Source organism: Phoxinus phoxinus (genome assembly GCF_949152265.1).
Source record: "Phoxinus phoxinus genome assembly, chromosome: 23".
Classification (NCBI taxonomy): domain Eukaryota; kingdom Metazoa; phylum Chordata; class Actinopteri; order Cypriniformes; family Leuciscidae; genus Phoxinus; species Phoxinus phoxinus.
In genome coordinates, this window is record NC_136898.1 from 9,578,495 (window position 1) to 9,594,358 (window position 15,864).

Below are 15,864 nucleotides of genomic sequence, written 5' to 3' on the forward strand. Positions count from 1 at the left end.
AGGGAGCCATGTTAATGATTGGTGGATAGAGGGACAAGGGGGTGCGTCGCAGCAGGAATATTCACGTGTTGGTCAGCCTGGGACTTTATTTACCTCCTCACACTCGGCGTATTTAGACTAGAGCACTGTGACATTTATTTTCACAGAAGACATAGAAAGTTTATGATTTTAACAGGAGAGATGAAACACAGTAATAGTGTCCCAGCTTTTGTCAGCAAACTTTGGGCACTTGTAGAGGCTGAGTCAACGAACGAGCTGATCTGCTGGAGCCAAGTGAGTGTTTTTTCTGCAGAATACAGATGATTTAATTTAACTGCTGTTTATATTAGATAATTGTTATATAGTGGTTCTTTATTTACAATATTACATGTCGTAATACAAACAACAAACAGTACAAATAATATTAACTCTTCAGAATTTAAACTTCACAATAATAAATAAACTCTTCCGAATTTCTTGTTATTCATTCAACATTGCCCAGTAGACGTAATTCTGATGTAATCAGGTGCCAGTATTAGTAATGCGCTGTCTGACCTAGCTTACAAAACACATCCACGTGTACTGTGCTGATGCTGGTGGAGGTAGCTCACTATTGGTCCACTGTCCGTCCAATCGCTGCGCATTATATTATTAGAACATGCGACCTAAAGTTGCCCGCAAGTTTGGAACGGTTTGGAACAGCGCGCTGTGAACCGATGCATCATGTGACAGATTTTGGAACGTCGTGTTACCGGCCCGAAAATAGAACGTTTATCATAAACACCCATCAACAACAACAACAACAAAAAAGGTGCCTGAGACTTTAATGTTTCTAATAAAACAAAGTAGTACCTTCATAAGCTTAAAGATGCTTACGCCATTTAAATTATTTTATATTTTTGTTGTGGATTTTGAACGATGCAAAGTAGTGAATTGAAAGGTTTAAAGTGTGAATTATTTTTTTATCATTGCAATTGAATGACTTTATGGATATTAACTTTTTGTATTATTCAGTTGTATATAATGTAAATATGACTTTATTTTCCTTGAAGTTGTTTTTATTATGCTGAATAAATCAATAATATGTACTATATCAATTATTATATATTTAAATTATTAATGTTATTATATATCAATATACATTATTATTTTACTAATTATTTAACTAATCTGATTTTTTTTTTTTTTCAAGCAGGCATTTGCAACAAATACTAGTGCTTGCACATTTGAGTGCACATACTAGCACCTGCCTTATTAGATTGTGAGTTTTTATATGTTAAAGAAAACATGAGCTGTGCAAAACATTTAAGGTTAAAAGAAGTAAACCGTAATGGAATTCAGGAAGCAAATTGATTATAGAAACCTGTGTTATGTTGATAAGTGCAAGTGCCCTTTAAGCACAAAATAGTGTTTCCTGCCAGACCAGACCTTCTTCAGAAATAGTTTGACATATATGACGTGATGTAACACAAACCACATCCGCCTGTTTCCTGTCTGTTAGGATGGCTGCAGTTTTCTTGTCCAGGATGAGCAACGGTTTAGCAGGGAAGTCCTGCCCCTTTACTTCAAACATAGCAACATGACCAGCTTTGTGCGCCAGCTAAACATGTGTAAGTGGTCAGCTAATGATGATAATGTATAAATATACATAAAATGTATATATGTATAAATATAGCATGATAGATGATACTGTATGTGTCTGACCTCCACACACAGATGGCTTCCACAAAGTGGTACATGTAGACGCTGGCTTGCCAAAAGCTGACGGGGAGGTAAATTGTGTTGAGTTCCAGCACGAGGACTTCCAGAGAGCTCAACCCCATCTGTTGGGCTTCATCCGCAGGAAGGTGAAGCTGATAAACCTTATCATACTTGTGAAGCACTCAAACTGCAGTGATATCTGCTCTATCTATTCTCTCATGCCTACATTTACATTTATGAGTAGGTTTCAGTTAGCCGTGGAGTTGAAGAGGGAGGGCAGATCTCTCAGGTACTCGTTCAGGTTAGTCATGTCAAAGGCTGGCAAGACTCCTCAGACCTCAAACTCATGGCTTTGTGCAGGTGAGCCTTCCTCCAAGACAAGTACACTATTCATCAGTGTAAACCTACAGTAAACTTCAGCCTCGTTTGTAGACTTAAAGGGTTAGTTCACCCAAAAATGAAAATAATGTCATTAATGACTCACCCTCATGTCGTTCCAAGCCCGTAAGACCTCCGTTCATCTTCGGTACACAGTTTAAGATATTTTAGATTTAGTCCGAGAGCTTTCTGTCCCTCCATTGAAAATGTATATACAGTATACTGTCCATGTCCAGAAAGGTAATAAAGACATCATCAAAGTAGTCCATGTGACATCAGTGGGTTAGACATTTTTGAATCATCGAAAATACATTTTTGTCCAAAAATAACAAAAACTACGACTTTATTCAGCATTGTATTCTCTTCCGGGTCTGTTGTCAATCTGCGTTCACGACTCCGCAGTGACACTGCTGACGTAAGACATTGCTGACGTGTTATCTGGTGCGCCCGAGTTTCGTTTACAGTCTGAGGGAGACGCACGATGTAAACAAAACAATCTTCGCAAACATGTCTAAGGATTTCGACACAGAGGAAGACTTGCATTTTTTTGCCCATCCATATTTATTTGAACCCGAATACTACACGGACGAGATACCACGTCAGCAGCGTCTTACGTCAGCAGCGTCACTGCGGAGTCGTGAACGCAGATTGACAACAGACCCGGAAGAGAATACAATGCTGAATAAAGTCGTAGTTTTTGTTATTTTTGGACAAAAATTTATTTTCGATGCTTCAAAAATGTCTAACTAACCCACTGATGTCACATGGACTACTGTGATGATGTCTTTATTACCTTTCTGGACATGGACAGTATACCGTGCATACATTTTCAATGGAGGGACAGAAAGCTCTCGGACTAAATCTAAAATATCTTAAACTGTGTTCCGAAGATGAACGGAGGTCTTACGGGCTTGGAACGACATGAGGGTGAGTCATTAATGACATTATTTTCATTTTTGGGTAAACTAACCCTTTAAGAGTAGACGTCAGTGGAACTGAAAAGTCAGTCAGTGCTTTCAAAATATCTCTTATATTTTACACAAATATGTAACACTAAAAGGATTTTTTTTATGTTTTTGAAGTTTGTTTATGCTCAACAAGGCAGCATTATTTGATCAAAAATACACTAAAAAAACAATATTATGAAATATTATTATAATAAAAAAATAACTGTTTCTATTTTAATATATTTTAAAATGTCATTTATTCCAATAAGGGCAAAGTAGAAATTATTCTGAAATGCACCTTTAGTGCTCAAGAAACGTTTAATCTTATTATCAAAGTTGAAAATAGCTTAAAGGATTAGTTCACTTTTAAAGTGAAAATTCTGTCATCATATACTCACCCTTGAGTTGTTTTAAACCTGTATGAATTTATTTCCTCTGCTGAACACAAAGGAAGATATTTAGAAGAATGTCAGTAACCAGACAGTTTTTGGTTCCCATTGACTTCCATAGTATATTTTTTTCCTACTATGGAAGTCAATGGGAACCAAAAACTGTCTGGTTACTGACATTCTTCTAAATATCTTCCTTTGTGTTCAGCAGAGGAAAGAAATTCATACAGGTTTGAAACAACTTAAGGGTGAGTATATGATGACAGAATTTTCACTTTAAAAGTGAACTAATCCTTTAATATTTTTGTGGAAACCCAGGTCACTTCACATTTTTCAGGATTTTTGGATGAATAGAAAGATCAAAAGAACAATTGATTTGTACTATAAATCTTTTGTAACATTATAAATGTCTTTACTGTCACTTTTGGTAAAATTTAATGCATTTAATGCTATACTTGATTCTCTGACATGACAAAAAAAATGTATCCATTCCTGAAGGGATAACGAGAGTTTGTGGAGAGAACTGGACTCGTTAAGACAGAACTATCAGCAGCAGCACAAAATCATTCGCAAGGTAAATGAAAAAGACAAATGATATATATATATATATATATATATATATATATATATATATATATATATATATATATGGTCACTATACACAACTGATCCTATTTCACTTCTTTTCAGATTATAAAGTTCATCATCAACAGCGTCCAATCAAATGGGATCAAAGGTTGCAAAAGGAGACTGTAAGTTTTACTTTAAGCACACAAAATATTCTTAGTCAGTGAGAAATGTTGTTGTCTGCACTTTTAGTTCTCACTTCTTACATCACATTTCCTTTCAAACAGCCCTATGATCGACAATTCTGACGAGTTTCAGTCGGCACCGAAATACGCCCGTTCCTTCAGTGTTAATTCCACCCAAAGTACTTCCTCCCTCCAAGAAATCCCTTCGTTGCAAGAGGTACCAGATAAAATCTTAGTTTCACCTACTTGTGGTAAATTATTCCATGTTTAACATGTGAATTATGAAGTCACTTCATGAAACATAATGCTGTTTAGTTATAAAAGTAGCTTGATTTCTGTCACATTGAAAGGAAGTGACACCACTTTGGGTTTCTGGGCAGCTGGATCATGTGTCACCTGCTGACGTGTACTCAAATGGTACGATCATCTCTGACATCAGCAACCTGCTGGATCAAACACCTGAGCCCATCAAGTAAGACAGCAGCAGTCCACCTGTAGTCTTTATCCTCTACACAAGAGTCATTGTTTTGTATAATTATAATCTTTTGAGGTTTTTAAACATTCTTCTTTAATGTGTAAAAAAGGAAATGAAAGTATTTTTCAAAGTTTCGTTTGCTGTTCTGTTTTACAGAGAGGCCGAGACAGAAAGCCTTCCTGTAACTCTCCAACCGTTCTTATCCCCCGCCTCCCCGACTCTGCCCTCCGTGGAGCTGGCGTTGTCTTTGCTGGATGACCCAACTGTCCAGGAGTTTGAGGAAATAGCCTCGGAAAGGTTCATGCCTGTCATTTATTTGATCATTTGTAACTCATCCCTGTTCTATAAATAACTCTGTACAATTTTTCATGGGGTTGCACAATTTTGAGGAGAAATCTAATTGTGATTTTTATGATAAAAATTGTGAATTTTATTTTCCATGTTTGTTGCCAACAAAAAAAATATATATATCAGGATGACAATAAAATAAATATATTAAACAAAATAAGAAATATTATACTAGACTATTTCACATAGTATTTAAGAAAAATAGTATAATAAAATAAGTAGAACTGTAAAATTATAATACTAATATTTGTCACGTTAAACCACTGAGCTTTTATTTTGACAGGAAACTGCAGGGTTAAAGCTTGTCTTTTGCTGGCAGTAGGTTTATAAACGCTTCTGGTGAAACGCAGCGAATATATTTATTTGAAATAAATCGCAGCCTTTGCGATTTGATAATCGCACCAAGCCACATCATGTTGACTTTAATTTGATTAAATGTTCAGCTCTAATATTTCTCTCCCTCTCCTCTCTTGAGAGCAGAATTGATGCGTCTGATCCCCTGGCGCTTATTGACTCCAGTTTAGCGGCGATCCGCTCCTGCTCTCCTCCTTCACCAGACCTGGACAATTTCAGCAAGGTCTGGCTTGCAACATCACACAACACAGAGGTTATTACAAGAACACAGTGCTCGAGTTATACTGTACGTAGTTAACATATGTGATGTGTTTGGTTTCCTGTTCATGTTAGATCCTTAGTCCTGGCTGCCATGTCTCTGCTGTTAAAGACTCGATCACAGAAACCAAGATCAAACCGAGAGGCCAGAATGAAGCTGACACGCTACCTCACACCGACACAGGTACACACATACTCCCACGCTTCCCTCTCACACCGCCCTAGACCCACACATGAATTTCCTGCACAAAACCGCATGAACTCTACTATTTTTTTTGCACGTTTCCCTGTTAAATATATTGTTTTTGTGCAGGTATACAGCAGAGAAGCCTGCAAGAAAATGCAGACTCGGAGCAGGAGCCCTATGAAGGTGAAGAGTATTCAGATATTTTACAATCCCTGCTACAGATGGCACAGGAAGCGTCCAGCCTCTCCTTCAGTAACACTACACTGCCCTTAGAGCTCTCTTTTGTCATTTAAATCTCTAGTGCATGGGTCATTTGATATTGTGATATGTGGTTGATAGAGAAAAATCTAAAACGGCCCAGTTGAGAGTTTATAGTCCTGTCATTTGATTAAGGGCTCAGGCACGTGTCATTTTGATACATGTAAATTATATAAATAATGTAAATTTTCTGTCATGCTCTATTTTTATCCATCAGTGAACTGTGAACAGTGAACTTGACTCAAGATTGATTTAACAACAACTTTTAGTCTAATTCCATGTGGGGGAATTCAGTAGAGCAAAATACAGAAAGCACTCTGAATCTTCTCTCAATGTTTTAAAAATTCTGTAAATGGTGGAATTATTTTTGTAAACGCAACCTCTGAATTGGGTGCTGGTTTAAAGTCAGTAGCCTATTTGTGTGGGAAGGTTGCCATGATGAGAATTAGATTTCTAAATCAGTCAATTTGCATTTATAAATCCCCCTTTTTTTGGCAGATAGAACTAATCTTGTATGCAAGTTACTTGATATTGATGTACCATATACATATAATATATGTACAATACACTAAAAAAATCTAAATGTATCATAGCATCTCTTACATATGACAAAAAATATAATCGATTATCAGTTTGTTTAATGGTTTATCTTCAGTTCAGTCAATTTCCCCACTGAAATAAAGATATGGTAGCCAATTGTATGATAGCACAGAAGTGCAAAGTTTGTTTACAATATGAATTGTGATGTGAAACATTTATTTAGTTGTACTTGATTGTTATATATAATGTCTACATGTGAAATATATTTATTTCTTACATATTAGTATTGCTTATTTTAGGTTTTTGATAACAGTGTGTTTTTATGTAAAAGTGAACTGTAATAAAAATAAAAAAAAAGTTAAAATCTAATTCCTATTTTCTCTTATACACAAATTTAGCATTCATTTTTTTTCATAACAGGCAGTGAGAAAAAAAGTGGTTTCTGGTGAACCGGAAATAGGCTACATACGTCAGCCCACAAAGAGCAGAAGCAGATACTTTTAGAGTAGAACAGGGAAGATTGAAACAGACACAACAAGTGAGTTATGTAAACCTGTCCAAGATGATATTACTATTAGTCAGTCTTTTCCTTGGGAATATTCCTTCATTTGCATTTTCAGCATCATCTGAACCGAGTGAGTATGGTTTAACTACTATTTTAAAAATAAAATGTTGTTTTTTTCTTTATTGATTAGATTTGACATTATGTTGCCTTTACAAAACATATAACACTGAGTATAAAAGAAACACAAGGTTTACAAAAGAGTACACCGTCTTTTTATCAATTTCTTCCCCATTTTGTGGTTTTATATGCATTTTTAAAACTACGGAAGTAATGTGGTTGTACAACATTTGAGATGTTAAAATATAATATGTTAACATATATAGGGCCTAGAAAGGTTGGCCACAGAGATTATTTCATCATAAGAGGTGACCATTCAGTACTACTCAGGAGATTGTGAAGTTCTTCAGCAACCTGTCGATGAGAAGTTGACAAAATGTTCAGACAATTGCTTTCCAAAATGTCTGATCTGCCATGATGTGTACACGCAACATGAGCTTACAACCTTTTCTGTTTTTTTTTTTTAAACAAATGACTGAATTAAAATATTCTAAGAATTCTTATTCAAGACATGATTGTACTTTTAATTTTAATCAGTAAGATTGAATAAAATAGTGTTTTTGACAAATTTTTACATATTTCCTGTCTGGTCCTCTGGGGCCTCATTTACTGTATAACCGTTGCGTATGCACAAAACAGGCCCTGAAAGAGGCGTACGCGACTTCCGACGCTAAGTAATGATTTATAAAAAACAAACTTGACAGGAAAATTTGCGCACCTGCACGCAAACTCATGTTTATACTTATATAATATCATATCATACTTAATACTTATCATGCTAATACGAACGTTTTGCAGACAGAGCAGTTTGGCAACACTGATGGTTCATTCTCAAACTTATTTCTTGCCTAGGCCTTTACCCTTTCATCAGAACGTTCTAAATTCAATGAATGTTTTGTTGAAAGTTGATTATTTTTATTATTTGAAATAAGTTTTTTTTGTTTTTGTGGATGCGTAGATTCATAGATTCAGCCTACTTGACGCGTTTAATTTCAATGTCCATATCACTATACCATGTCCACTAACCCTGACGTCAACATCCAACTTCAGACTGACGTCAACATCCGACGTCGGACAGACATTGGATTTTGGTTGGAAATGAAAGCTGGGCTTAACGTCAGAACCCAACGTCAGATAATACATTCAGTTATTATTATCATTACTATTACTATTATTACAACTTTCCAACAACTTTTTTTTGTTGTGAACCCAAACGTCAGACTGACATCAACATCCAACGTCGGACAGACAGATTTTGGTTGGAAATGAAAGTTGGGTTGGACAATAAGGCCTATCTGTTTCAATTAAAAATACTATTTGGCCAGTGGAAAAGATTGAGATGTTTCTCTGAAATGTATTTTATACTATTTTATTTATTTATTAAAAAACAAGGCAAGGATAGGCTACTAAATGATTTTTAGCAATGTAATGTGGCGGCACATCCGTATCTCATATTTTCCTAATGTCTTGAACCGTTAAAACATGGTATCATCACGTGGACGAGTAAATTAGGCTATATATGCAGATGAGGATATGCAGAGTAATATGCAGAGTATTGTTTTACAGTCTATGAGTAAAACTAGCCGTTGTGAGCTCCATATGTAGTTATTTCGGGGAGGAGACACAATCTTCCACTGACTGGGATTTATAAAGGGAATTTTGTGCAGGTTCTGCTGTTCGCACGGTTTTATAAGTCTGATGCCTTGTCGAAATCATAGGTCGAAATACCCACACTTGCGGTCTTGGCCACTTGAGAGCGCATGTTTTCAAAATGCAAAATTGCAGTGCACTTAATGCACACTAAACCCACACTTTGGAGCGGTATTCAAGGCTAAGCGTATTCCATCATGCATTATGTCCGGGAACTCATGTGCCCCGAAATTTGAGATGTCGAGGAAAACATTCCACTGTAAACATAAAGCGTTGCACATTTTATTGGTGCAAAGATGAGTATGGTATGTACATGCCTATTTTGTATAACATTTGCAACTTTTTTATCACTTAATTAGAATCACCACAATTTCTAATTTGTGTCTTCTGTTAGTTACATAGCAACTACTGAGACTGAAATGGAAAGTATTGAAAATATAATAAATAAAAGCTCAGCTGTAAACTCTTTTTTTGCAAGACAATAAGTGTGTCCCATCGAGTAATCCAAAGTACTACACACTTGCAGTCTTTATGCCTACTTGAACACTTGGGTCAAATAGAGGAAATACTTAATGCAAGTAGACAAATGGTCAAGTGCAAAGACCGCAAGTGTGTGTATTTCGACAAGGCATGCATATTTTTTGGTGTACGCCATATTTGGCTTTCAGCGCACATACAGTACACTTTTAGCAAGGATCCTACGCTCAGTTTTATAAATGAGGCCCCTGAAGCTGAGCATCCTCTACTGACAAACAATATGCATTACAAGCTTTTGTTTCTTTTTTTGAGAACATTTTTGAAAATTTGTTTGAAAATAAATGAAGGTTCTACAAAATATACCCAATGTGTGTTTACTATATTGGTTCTCTCATCTTTACCCAGAAATAAACTGCCTTATCATAAATCTGGACTATGTTAACTGCACATGGAGTGAGCTTGGGCTCGGGTACAATTACAGTTTCAAGAGCAGGTGCGTATGTTGAACAAAATAGAAAAACCTGTAATTTTGGATGAAAATATCAAGGCAAACTATTTTCTTTTGATTTCTCTTAGATTTTCACATGACAGTCTTCTGGATTGTTCTACATATCACAAGATTAACAGTGTTAATGTGGGCTGCATGTTTCCCTACAACAAAACACAAACACAAAGGTTTAATCGGTTGAACACATACCTGTACAGTAACAACGGCATTTTGGTGACAAACCAGAGCCATTATCTGAAAGAATATGGTATGAAAATTACTTTTTTTTTTTTTTTTTTTACTTTTTTTTTTTCTTACGACTTGACAAAAACTGTATGGAAACAGGTTGATGGATTGATCCTTTATACTGTGTTGCTAATCAGTGAAGCTTAACCCTCCGTCCAACCTGTCTGTGGTGGAGAGAAAAGATGCTGAACTGTGGATGTACTGGAATGTCACGGATGACAACAGCTGTATTGAGAGTGAAGTTCGTCACAGGACAAATAACAAAGACTGGAAGGTATAAAATTAGTATTATAAAGATAAATTCTGATTGCATGAGCTACATTTGAAGCATGTGCACATATTTATTTAATACAGCCTCTCATAGCTTCTTAATTTATTATGAGAAGCTTGTGCTGATATTCAGACAAACAGCAAGATTGTGATTTGATATTGCCTTTATGCAACTGTTAAATAAACAAATAAAATGAATAAAAATCAATTATTATTGTTATGCATTTCACCTTATGGTCGTCTGATAACCAGACACAAAACGTGGCACAGTTAACAACTTCTCTCTCTCTCTCTAGAGCACCTCTCCGGGCAGCAGGAACTCCTTCATTTTGCCGTTTCCCTCCAAAAAACGGTATGAGTTCCAGGTCAGGGCTCGAATCTCGTCCAACTGTGGACAGTCCAAGTTTTGGAGTGACTGGAGTGAGTCTGTGTACTGGGGATCTTTAAAGACCAACGACACAGGTACCTACGCAGGACGAGCTTATCAGTATCACTAATAACTAATATACATGAGGATGATATTTCAGGGTGTATTCATTAAAGACAGAGTCTTTCCACACTATGGCAGAGGTTACCGATACCCACACTTGCAGTCATTGCACTCAACCACGTTTACGTTTGGCCCAAGAAAGTGTTCAAATGGGCGTCAATAACTTGACTACCCGATGGGGTACGTTAATACTTGGCATGTTTGGTTCGATTAAAACGAACCCTGGTGTGTGCAGTTCATTTGAATGAGTGTGAACGCTTATGCAAACCCTGTTGCGAAACAAAACAAGCAGACCGAGACCACTGAAAAGGTCCAGCTGTCATCGTCCAGCTCAGTTCAGTTCTCATACAATGGTGTCAATGCAGGCAGATCAATAATATTGTTGAATATTAAGTGTCCCCAACTAAGCAAGCCAAAAGTCTCGGGAATAAACAGAGAGACTAATATTAGATGCCATACTCCTTAAATGTAACGAGTACATCGGGTGTTATAGCAAGTGTTCCCGGTTTCGGCTGACCTAGTTTATGCAGTCTAACAATCATTTAACTGATTTGAATTATAAATTGATAATGTTCTAAGTTTATGCCAGGTTAAAGTCTCCTCTCAGCAGATCTTCATTTGTGTTTGACGGATTGATTCCTCCCTCCCAATCTTCCTATGCCTTCTTTCATCTTTATCCTTTCCGTCTCATACTTCTGACATTCAAACACCACATGTTTGGTGTCATTCAAAAGATTCAACCCTTCTACCGGCTTGTTTTGCCAAACCATCTACCATTTAATTTCCTTTAACCCCTACATCTGTTCCTACAAACCCATCTGTGTAAATATCCAGTAGCCATTATACTCCTTCATATAAATCCATATCCTCTCTACTCTTGAAGTGACTATTTAATATCTGCAGGTCCACACTATAGGCAGCCAAGGTGGTCTGACTGGCATCGGAACTGTTGGACTAAATTCCTTTCCCTCCAGTCCCATCTCTTTCCCTATAGCATCACCCACCCATCCAAAACTCTGACTTTTAACCCTTTCATGCACCCATCATACCTGCATAACTGCTCTTGAGGGGTGAGACCTACCATGCCCTTGTAAGTTTGCCCAATAGTTGCCTGTCAGTGCCAGCTGTTCCCTACTTAACTGCAGAGGCATCTCACCCATCTCTACCTGCAATGCCACTGCCGGTGTCGCCCGAAAAGTCCCACTACATGTTCAAAGTGCTTGGGTTTGTTTAACTTCCAACTTGACCAGTGTAGTTCCTGCTGAATCTATATGCTATTACAACCACAATCTATAATATATTTAATCAGTGCAACATATATCTCCTCAGTGACTGCTCAATCTAGCATCAAAAACCATTCCCAAAAACCTAAATGACTACTTTCTCCAGTACATGCCTATATAAATGAAGATTAATCTCTTCCCCCACCTTTTTCCTTATAAAGAAAATCACTTGAAAATCACTAAAACCCCATCTCATTGCTATTGCTTCCTTGACCTTACTTACTGTATCCTCCTCGTTTTCCACAAGGCCCCATCATCCATAAATAGCAATCTTCCAGTCCCAGGCCCTACATCCGAAAATACATAATTTATCATGATGGTGAAGAGCAAAGGACTAATAATACTGCCCTGAAGGGTCCCGTTTTCTACAAGAAGCTACCAGATATTTCCCCCCCAATTCTCACCTGAATAGAGCGCCCATACAGGAAATCTTTCACCCAGTTAAAGGCCCTTCCGTCCTACTCCCAAAGGATCATCTAATATAACCAACAACCCCTCTTTCCACATCATTTCATATGCTTTCTCAACATCTAGAAGATTGCCACCACTGTTTCTCTATTAACCTGGATTTCCTTATTTCATCTTCCAAGCAAGCATAGCACTGGATCCATTGTCCCTCTACCCTTCCTCAATCCAGTTTGAAATTAAATTCTAACTTTACAGTATAGTCTAAGCAGTCTTCCTAATGCTATCTCACACATATCAAGACAACATGATAACACATTTCATATCCTCCTGGTGATGCCATCCCTGCACTGGTAATCACTCTCTCCATCTCTGCCTTAGGAAAAGGTACACTGAATGCATCCTCCACTTCCTCTCTTTTTTCCCAAGACTCCAGGATATACCTTCAATGTCCTTCCCTTCCTTCCTTCCAATCCCCCTCTAGGTTATCAGAATTGTGTATTGCTACAAAAGCGTTTGCCATCATCTCTGCCTTCTCCTTGTCTGTCACTGCCTTCTTCCCACGGACCAGTAGGGTAGTTCCATTCCCTCCTTACACCACCCATCTTACTTATCATCCCCCACACTTCTCCCACAGGTTTTATTCTACCTACCGGTACCCATCTCAGTTTTACTTCCACTTTGTTTTACTTCCAAATTATATGTAATATATAATTCAATTAACATCTCACGATTTCAGGGCATATGAATTCCTGAACATGAAGATTGATGGGATTCACAAAAGGCACTCCGAAGCGGCATTAGAGATATTGTTTGTTTGCAGAGATTTAGGAAATATGTGAAGTTGAAAACAATAATGGAAAGTAAAGCAGTGGCTTTAATGGCAACTCTTTTCCCAGAGAGTCTGTCTCCCGTGTCTGTGACGACACTGGTGGTGTATACAGTGGGAGCCACAATAATGCTCGTCATACTCTCCTGCTTGCTGGTCCAAAGTGAGAGGTAAACATTTTAGTTTAATAATTTTCCACAATAAAAGTCCATAAGTATTTTATTTACTCTAATCTGATGTTCAATGTTCCTTAGATTAAGAATCATTTTAATACCAGTGGTACCAAATGCAGGACGAAATATAAGCAAATACCTTGCATCCTTTTTTGACAATGATGGCAATATAGAGGTAAGCAGTTTTTTGTTTTTTAGTCATGTATCTTGAATTCGTTTTTTAATTCATAGAGGGGAATGAGAGAATATATAATCTTTTTTTTCACACAGAAATGGCTGTCCATGCCTAAAGATCTGGAGAACGGCTTCAAACCCAATTTCACAGAGCGTGCCTGTCCTGTGCGCGAGTACAGAATGGTGTCCCAGTCCAGCAGTGACAGTGAAAGCATCCTCTCAAACCCAACAGACCTGTCATCAGATTACCAATGCATGCATAGCTATTCATCAGCCTCCACCATACCTGGACCTGCTGAAGCCCTACCAACCCAGGACCCATCTCCAGTGGATAACCCAGTCTAGGTATCTGTCTTAATCTGACTGAGGCATTTCAATTCAAAAGTTTAGAAATAAGAGTTATGAAATTAGAGTTGTGATTGATGAAAAGTAGAACAGTTGAAAAAAAATGGTTCATGTTAAATAATGATGAAATCTAGTATTGGCATTTTGTACACATTTTGTTTTTAAAAAAATCAACTCAGAGTCAAGTTACATATCAAAACAAGGAATGATAAATGTTTGAATGTTTTAATTTCTTATGTTCTTTGTTTAAGCAGGATAATGTAGTGTTTGCAGTTTAAATTGTATTCTTTTTTTAATAAAGATGGCGTTTGTTTTCTCCATTTTAGTAGTCATGTAGGCACTTTTCTTTTCTTTTTTCCCCAGATTATTTGCTCTTGTTCCGTTTTTTATTCACTTGTGTGTTATTATTTTCCTCGACATGTTATGTCCGCTGTTTTCGACATGAGATTTCTGTAGTTACTGTAAGGAAGACTAGTAAAAGATTAGTCTACTAACATTTTTGTTAAAGCAATGAGCTTTGTATCATAGTGTAAGGTGTGTCTGATAAGAGATATATATGGCAGAAAGAAGTCAATTCTAGAGTATGATTTGTGTACTGGTGGGAAAAACCCATCACTATTTAGAGTGCTTAATAGTTATCTGTATGTTTTCATCATGATTTTTGCATTTGTAGCATGTTGCTCATCTGAACAACATGTTTTTGGGATGTTTAACATTTACAATGTTTGTGAATTTACAATTTTAAGATTTAAGATGAGTAGATGTTTGTACACAAATATTATGTTTAAAGAATGTAATGCTTTTAAAATCACTGAATAAAAACAGCTAAACTACAGTTTATCACAATGTTTGTGATGATTATTTACACATTTGGATTAAATTATTATTTTTATTTCATTTTTCACAGTCAATTGATGTTTGAGCTGATGTTGAAGTGGGATGCTTGCTTATGCTCATAACTGCAAGAACATCAAATACAATTCCTATTTGAACAAAAGGTACTTTTAGGTACTTGGTTAAAACTTAATGAGAGTGACTAAATGACTAAATAATCATTAGATAGGTCTTTTTAACAGTAAACAAGAACATTTTAATTAAGAAGATTCTTAAAAACTACCAAAAACGTACTATGAATAAATAGCATGCATTTTGAGTGTATAACAGAGTTTAAATAAATCTGTGCATATCTAGCCTACAGCATAAATTCTAAGTAAATGTCCATAAAACATGGTTTGTCACATAACATCATAATTGTTAAAAACTAGTACAAAACAGAATTGCATTTATCCAAGCTAAAGGCCAATTCACACTGCACCGACAGACTCAAACCAATGCCGACAGTCACCAGTTTACAGCATGTCACTTCTCAAGGCATTCTAAGTCAGATTCAGCAAGTTCAAACTGCTAAAACAAGCTCCGACAGACGCCAGCAGACTGGGTTAACACACTGATCCGACAAAACCCGAAGTGTCTGTTGCCATCTGTCAACGCAGTGTGGATTAGCCTTAAAGGGGTGGCTGATTATGATTTCACTTTTCTAACTTTAGTTAGTGTGTAATGTTGCTGTTTGATCATAAACAACATCTGCAAAGTTACAATGCTCAAAGTTCAAAGCAAAGGGAGATATTTGCTTTAAAAGAAATAGCTTTTTAAGGACTACAACCATAGACTACAACAAAGGCTGGTATAGGGACATTCCTCCAGGGTTAGTTACATCACCAACCCTTGAATTTACATAAACCTTGCCCCCCTGAACACGATTTATAGATAAGGCTTGTTTGAGATGCGCCTTGCCTCGCCTGAAATGTATGCGAGAGTAGGCGGCTGCAGTGAGGGGAGCAGTGAAA

General features: G+C 36.8%; 2 protein-coding genes across 3 annotated transcripts; both read left to right on the plus strand.

Moving 5' to 3' along the window:
* The first annotated feature begins 8 nt into the window (after positions 1-8).
* On the plus strand, positions 9-6,930 carry LOC306991272 (heat shock factor protein). Of its 2 annotated transcripts, none has more exons than XM_079598992.1 (12): positions 9-273; positions 1,481-1,589; positions 1,696-1,826; positions 1,925-2,040; positions 3,893-3,968; positions 4,085-4,146; positions 4,249-4,363; positions 4,527-4,618; positions 4,778-4,918; positions 5,450-5,546; positions 5,657-5,765; positions 5,895-6,930. In XM_079598992.1, exons 1-12 carry the CDS (start codon positions 163-165, stop codon positions 6,059-6,061), a joined length of 1,326 nt encoding a protein of 441 aa, XP_079455118.1. In that variant the 5' UTR covers positions 9-162; the 3' UTR covers positions 6,062-6,930. The 2 variants fall into 2 exon arrangements, with proteins under 2 accessions (XP_079455118.1, XP_079455117.1); XM_079598991.1 differs by having other exon boundaries at positions 17-273; positions 4,497-4,618.
* A 114-nt stretch (positions 6,931-7,044) lies between these two features.
* il2rga (interleukin 2 receptor, gamma a) lies at positions 7,045-14,852 on the plus strand. The gene is made up of 8 exons (XM_079598993.1): positions 7,045-7,201; positions 9,721-9,808; positions 9,892-10,070; positions 10,186-10,322; positions 10,615-10,780; positions 13,396-13,495; positions 13,580-13,673; positions 13,769-14,852. The coding sequence occupies exons 1-8, from the start codon at positions 7,129-7,131 to the stop codon at positions 14,015-14,017; spliced, it is 1,086 nt and encodes a 361-aa protein (XP_079455119.1). The 5' UTR covers positions 7,045-7,128; the 3' UTR covers positions 14,018-14,852.
* Positions 14,853-15,864: the final 1,012 nt, after the last annotated feature.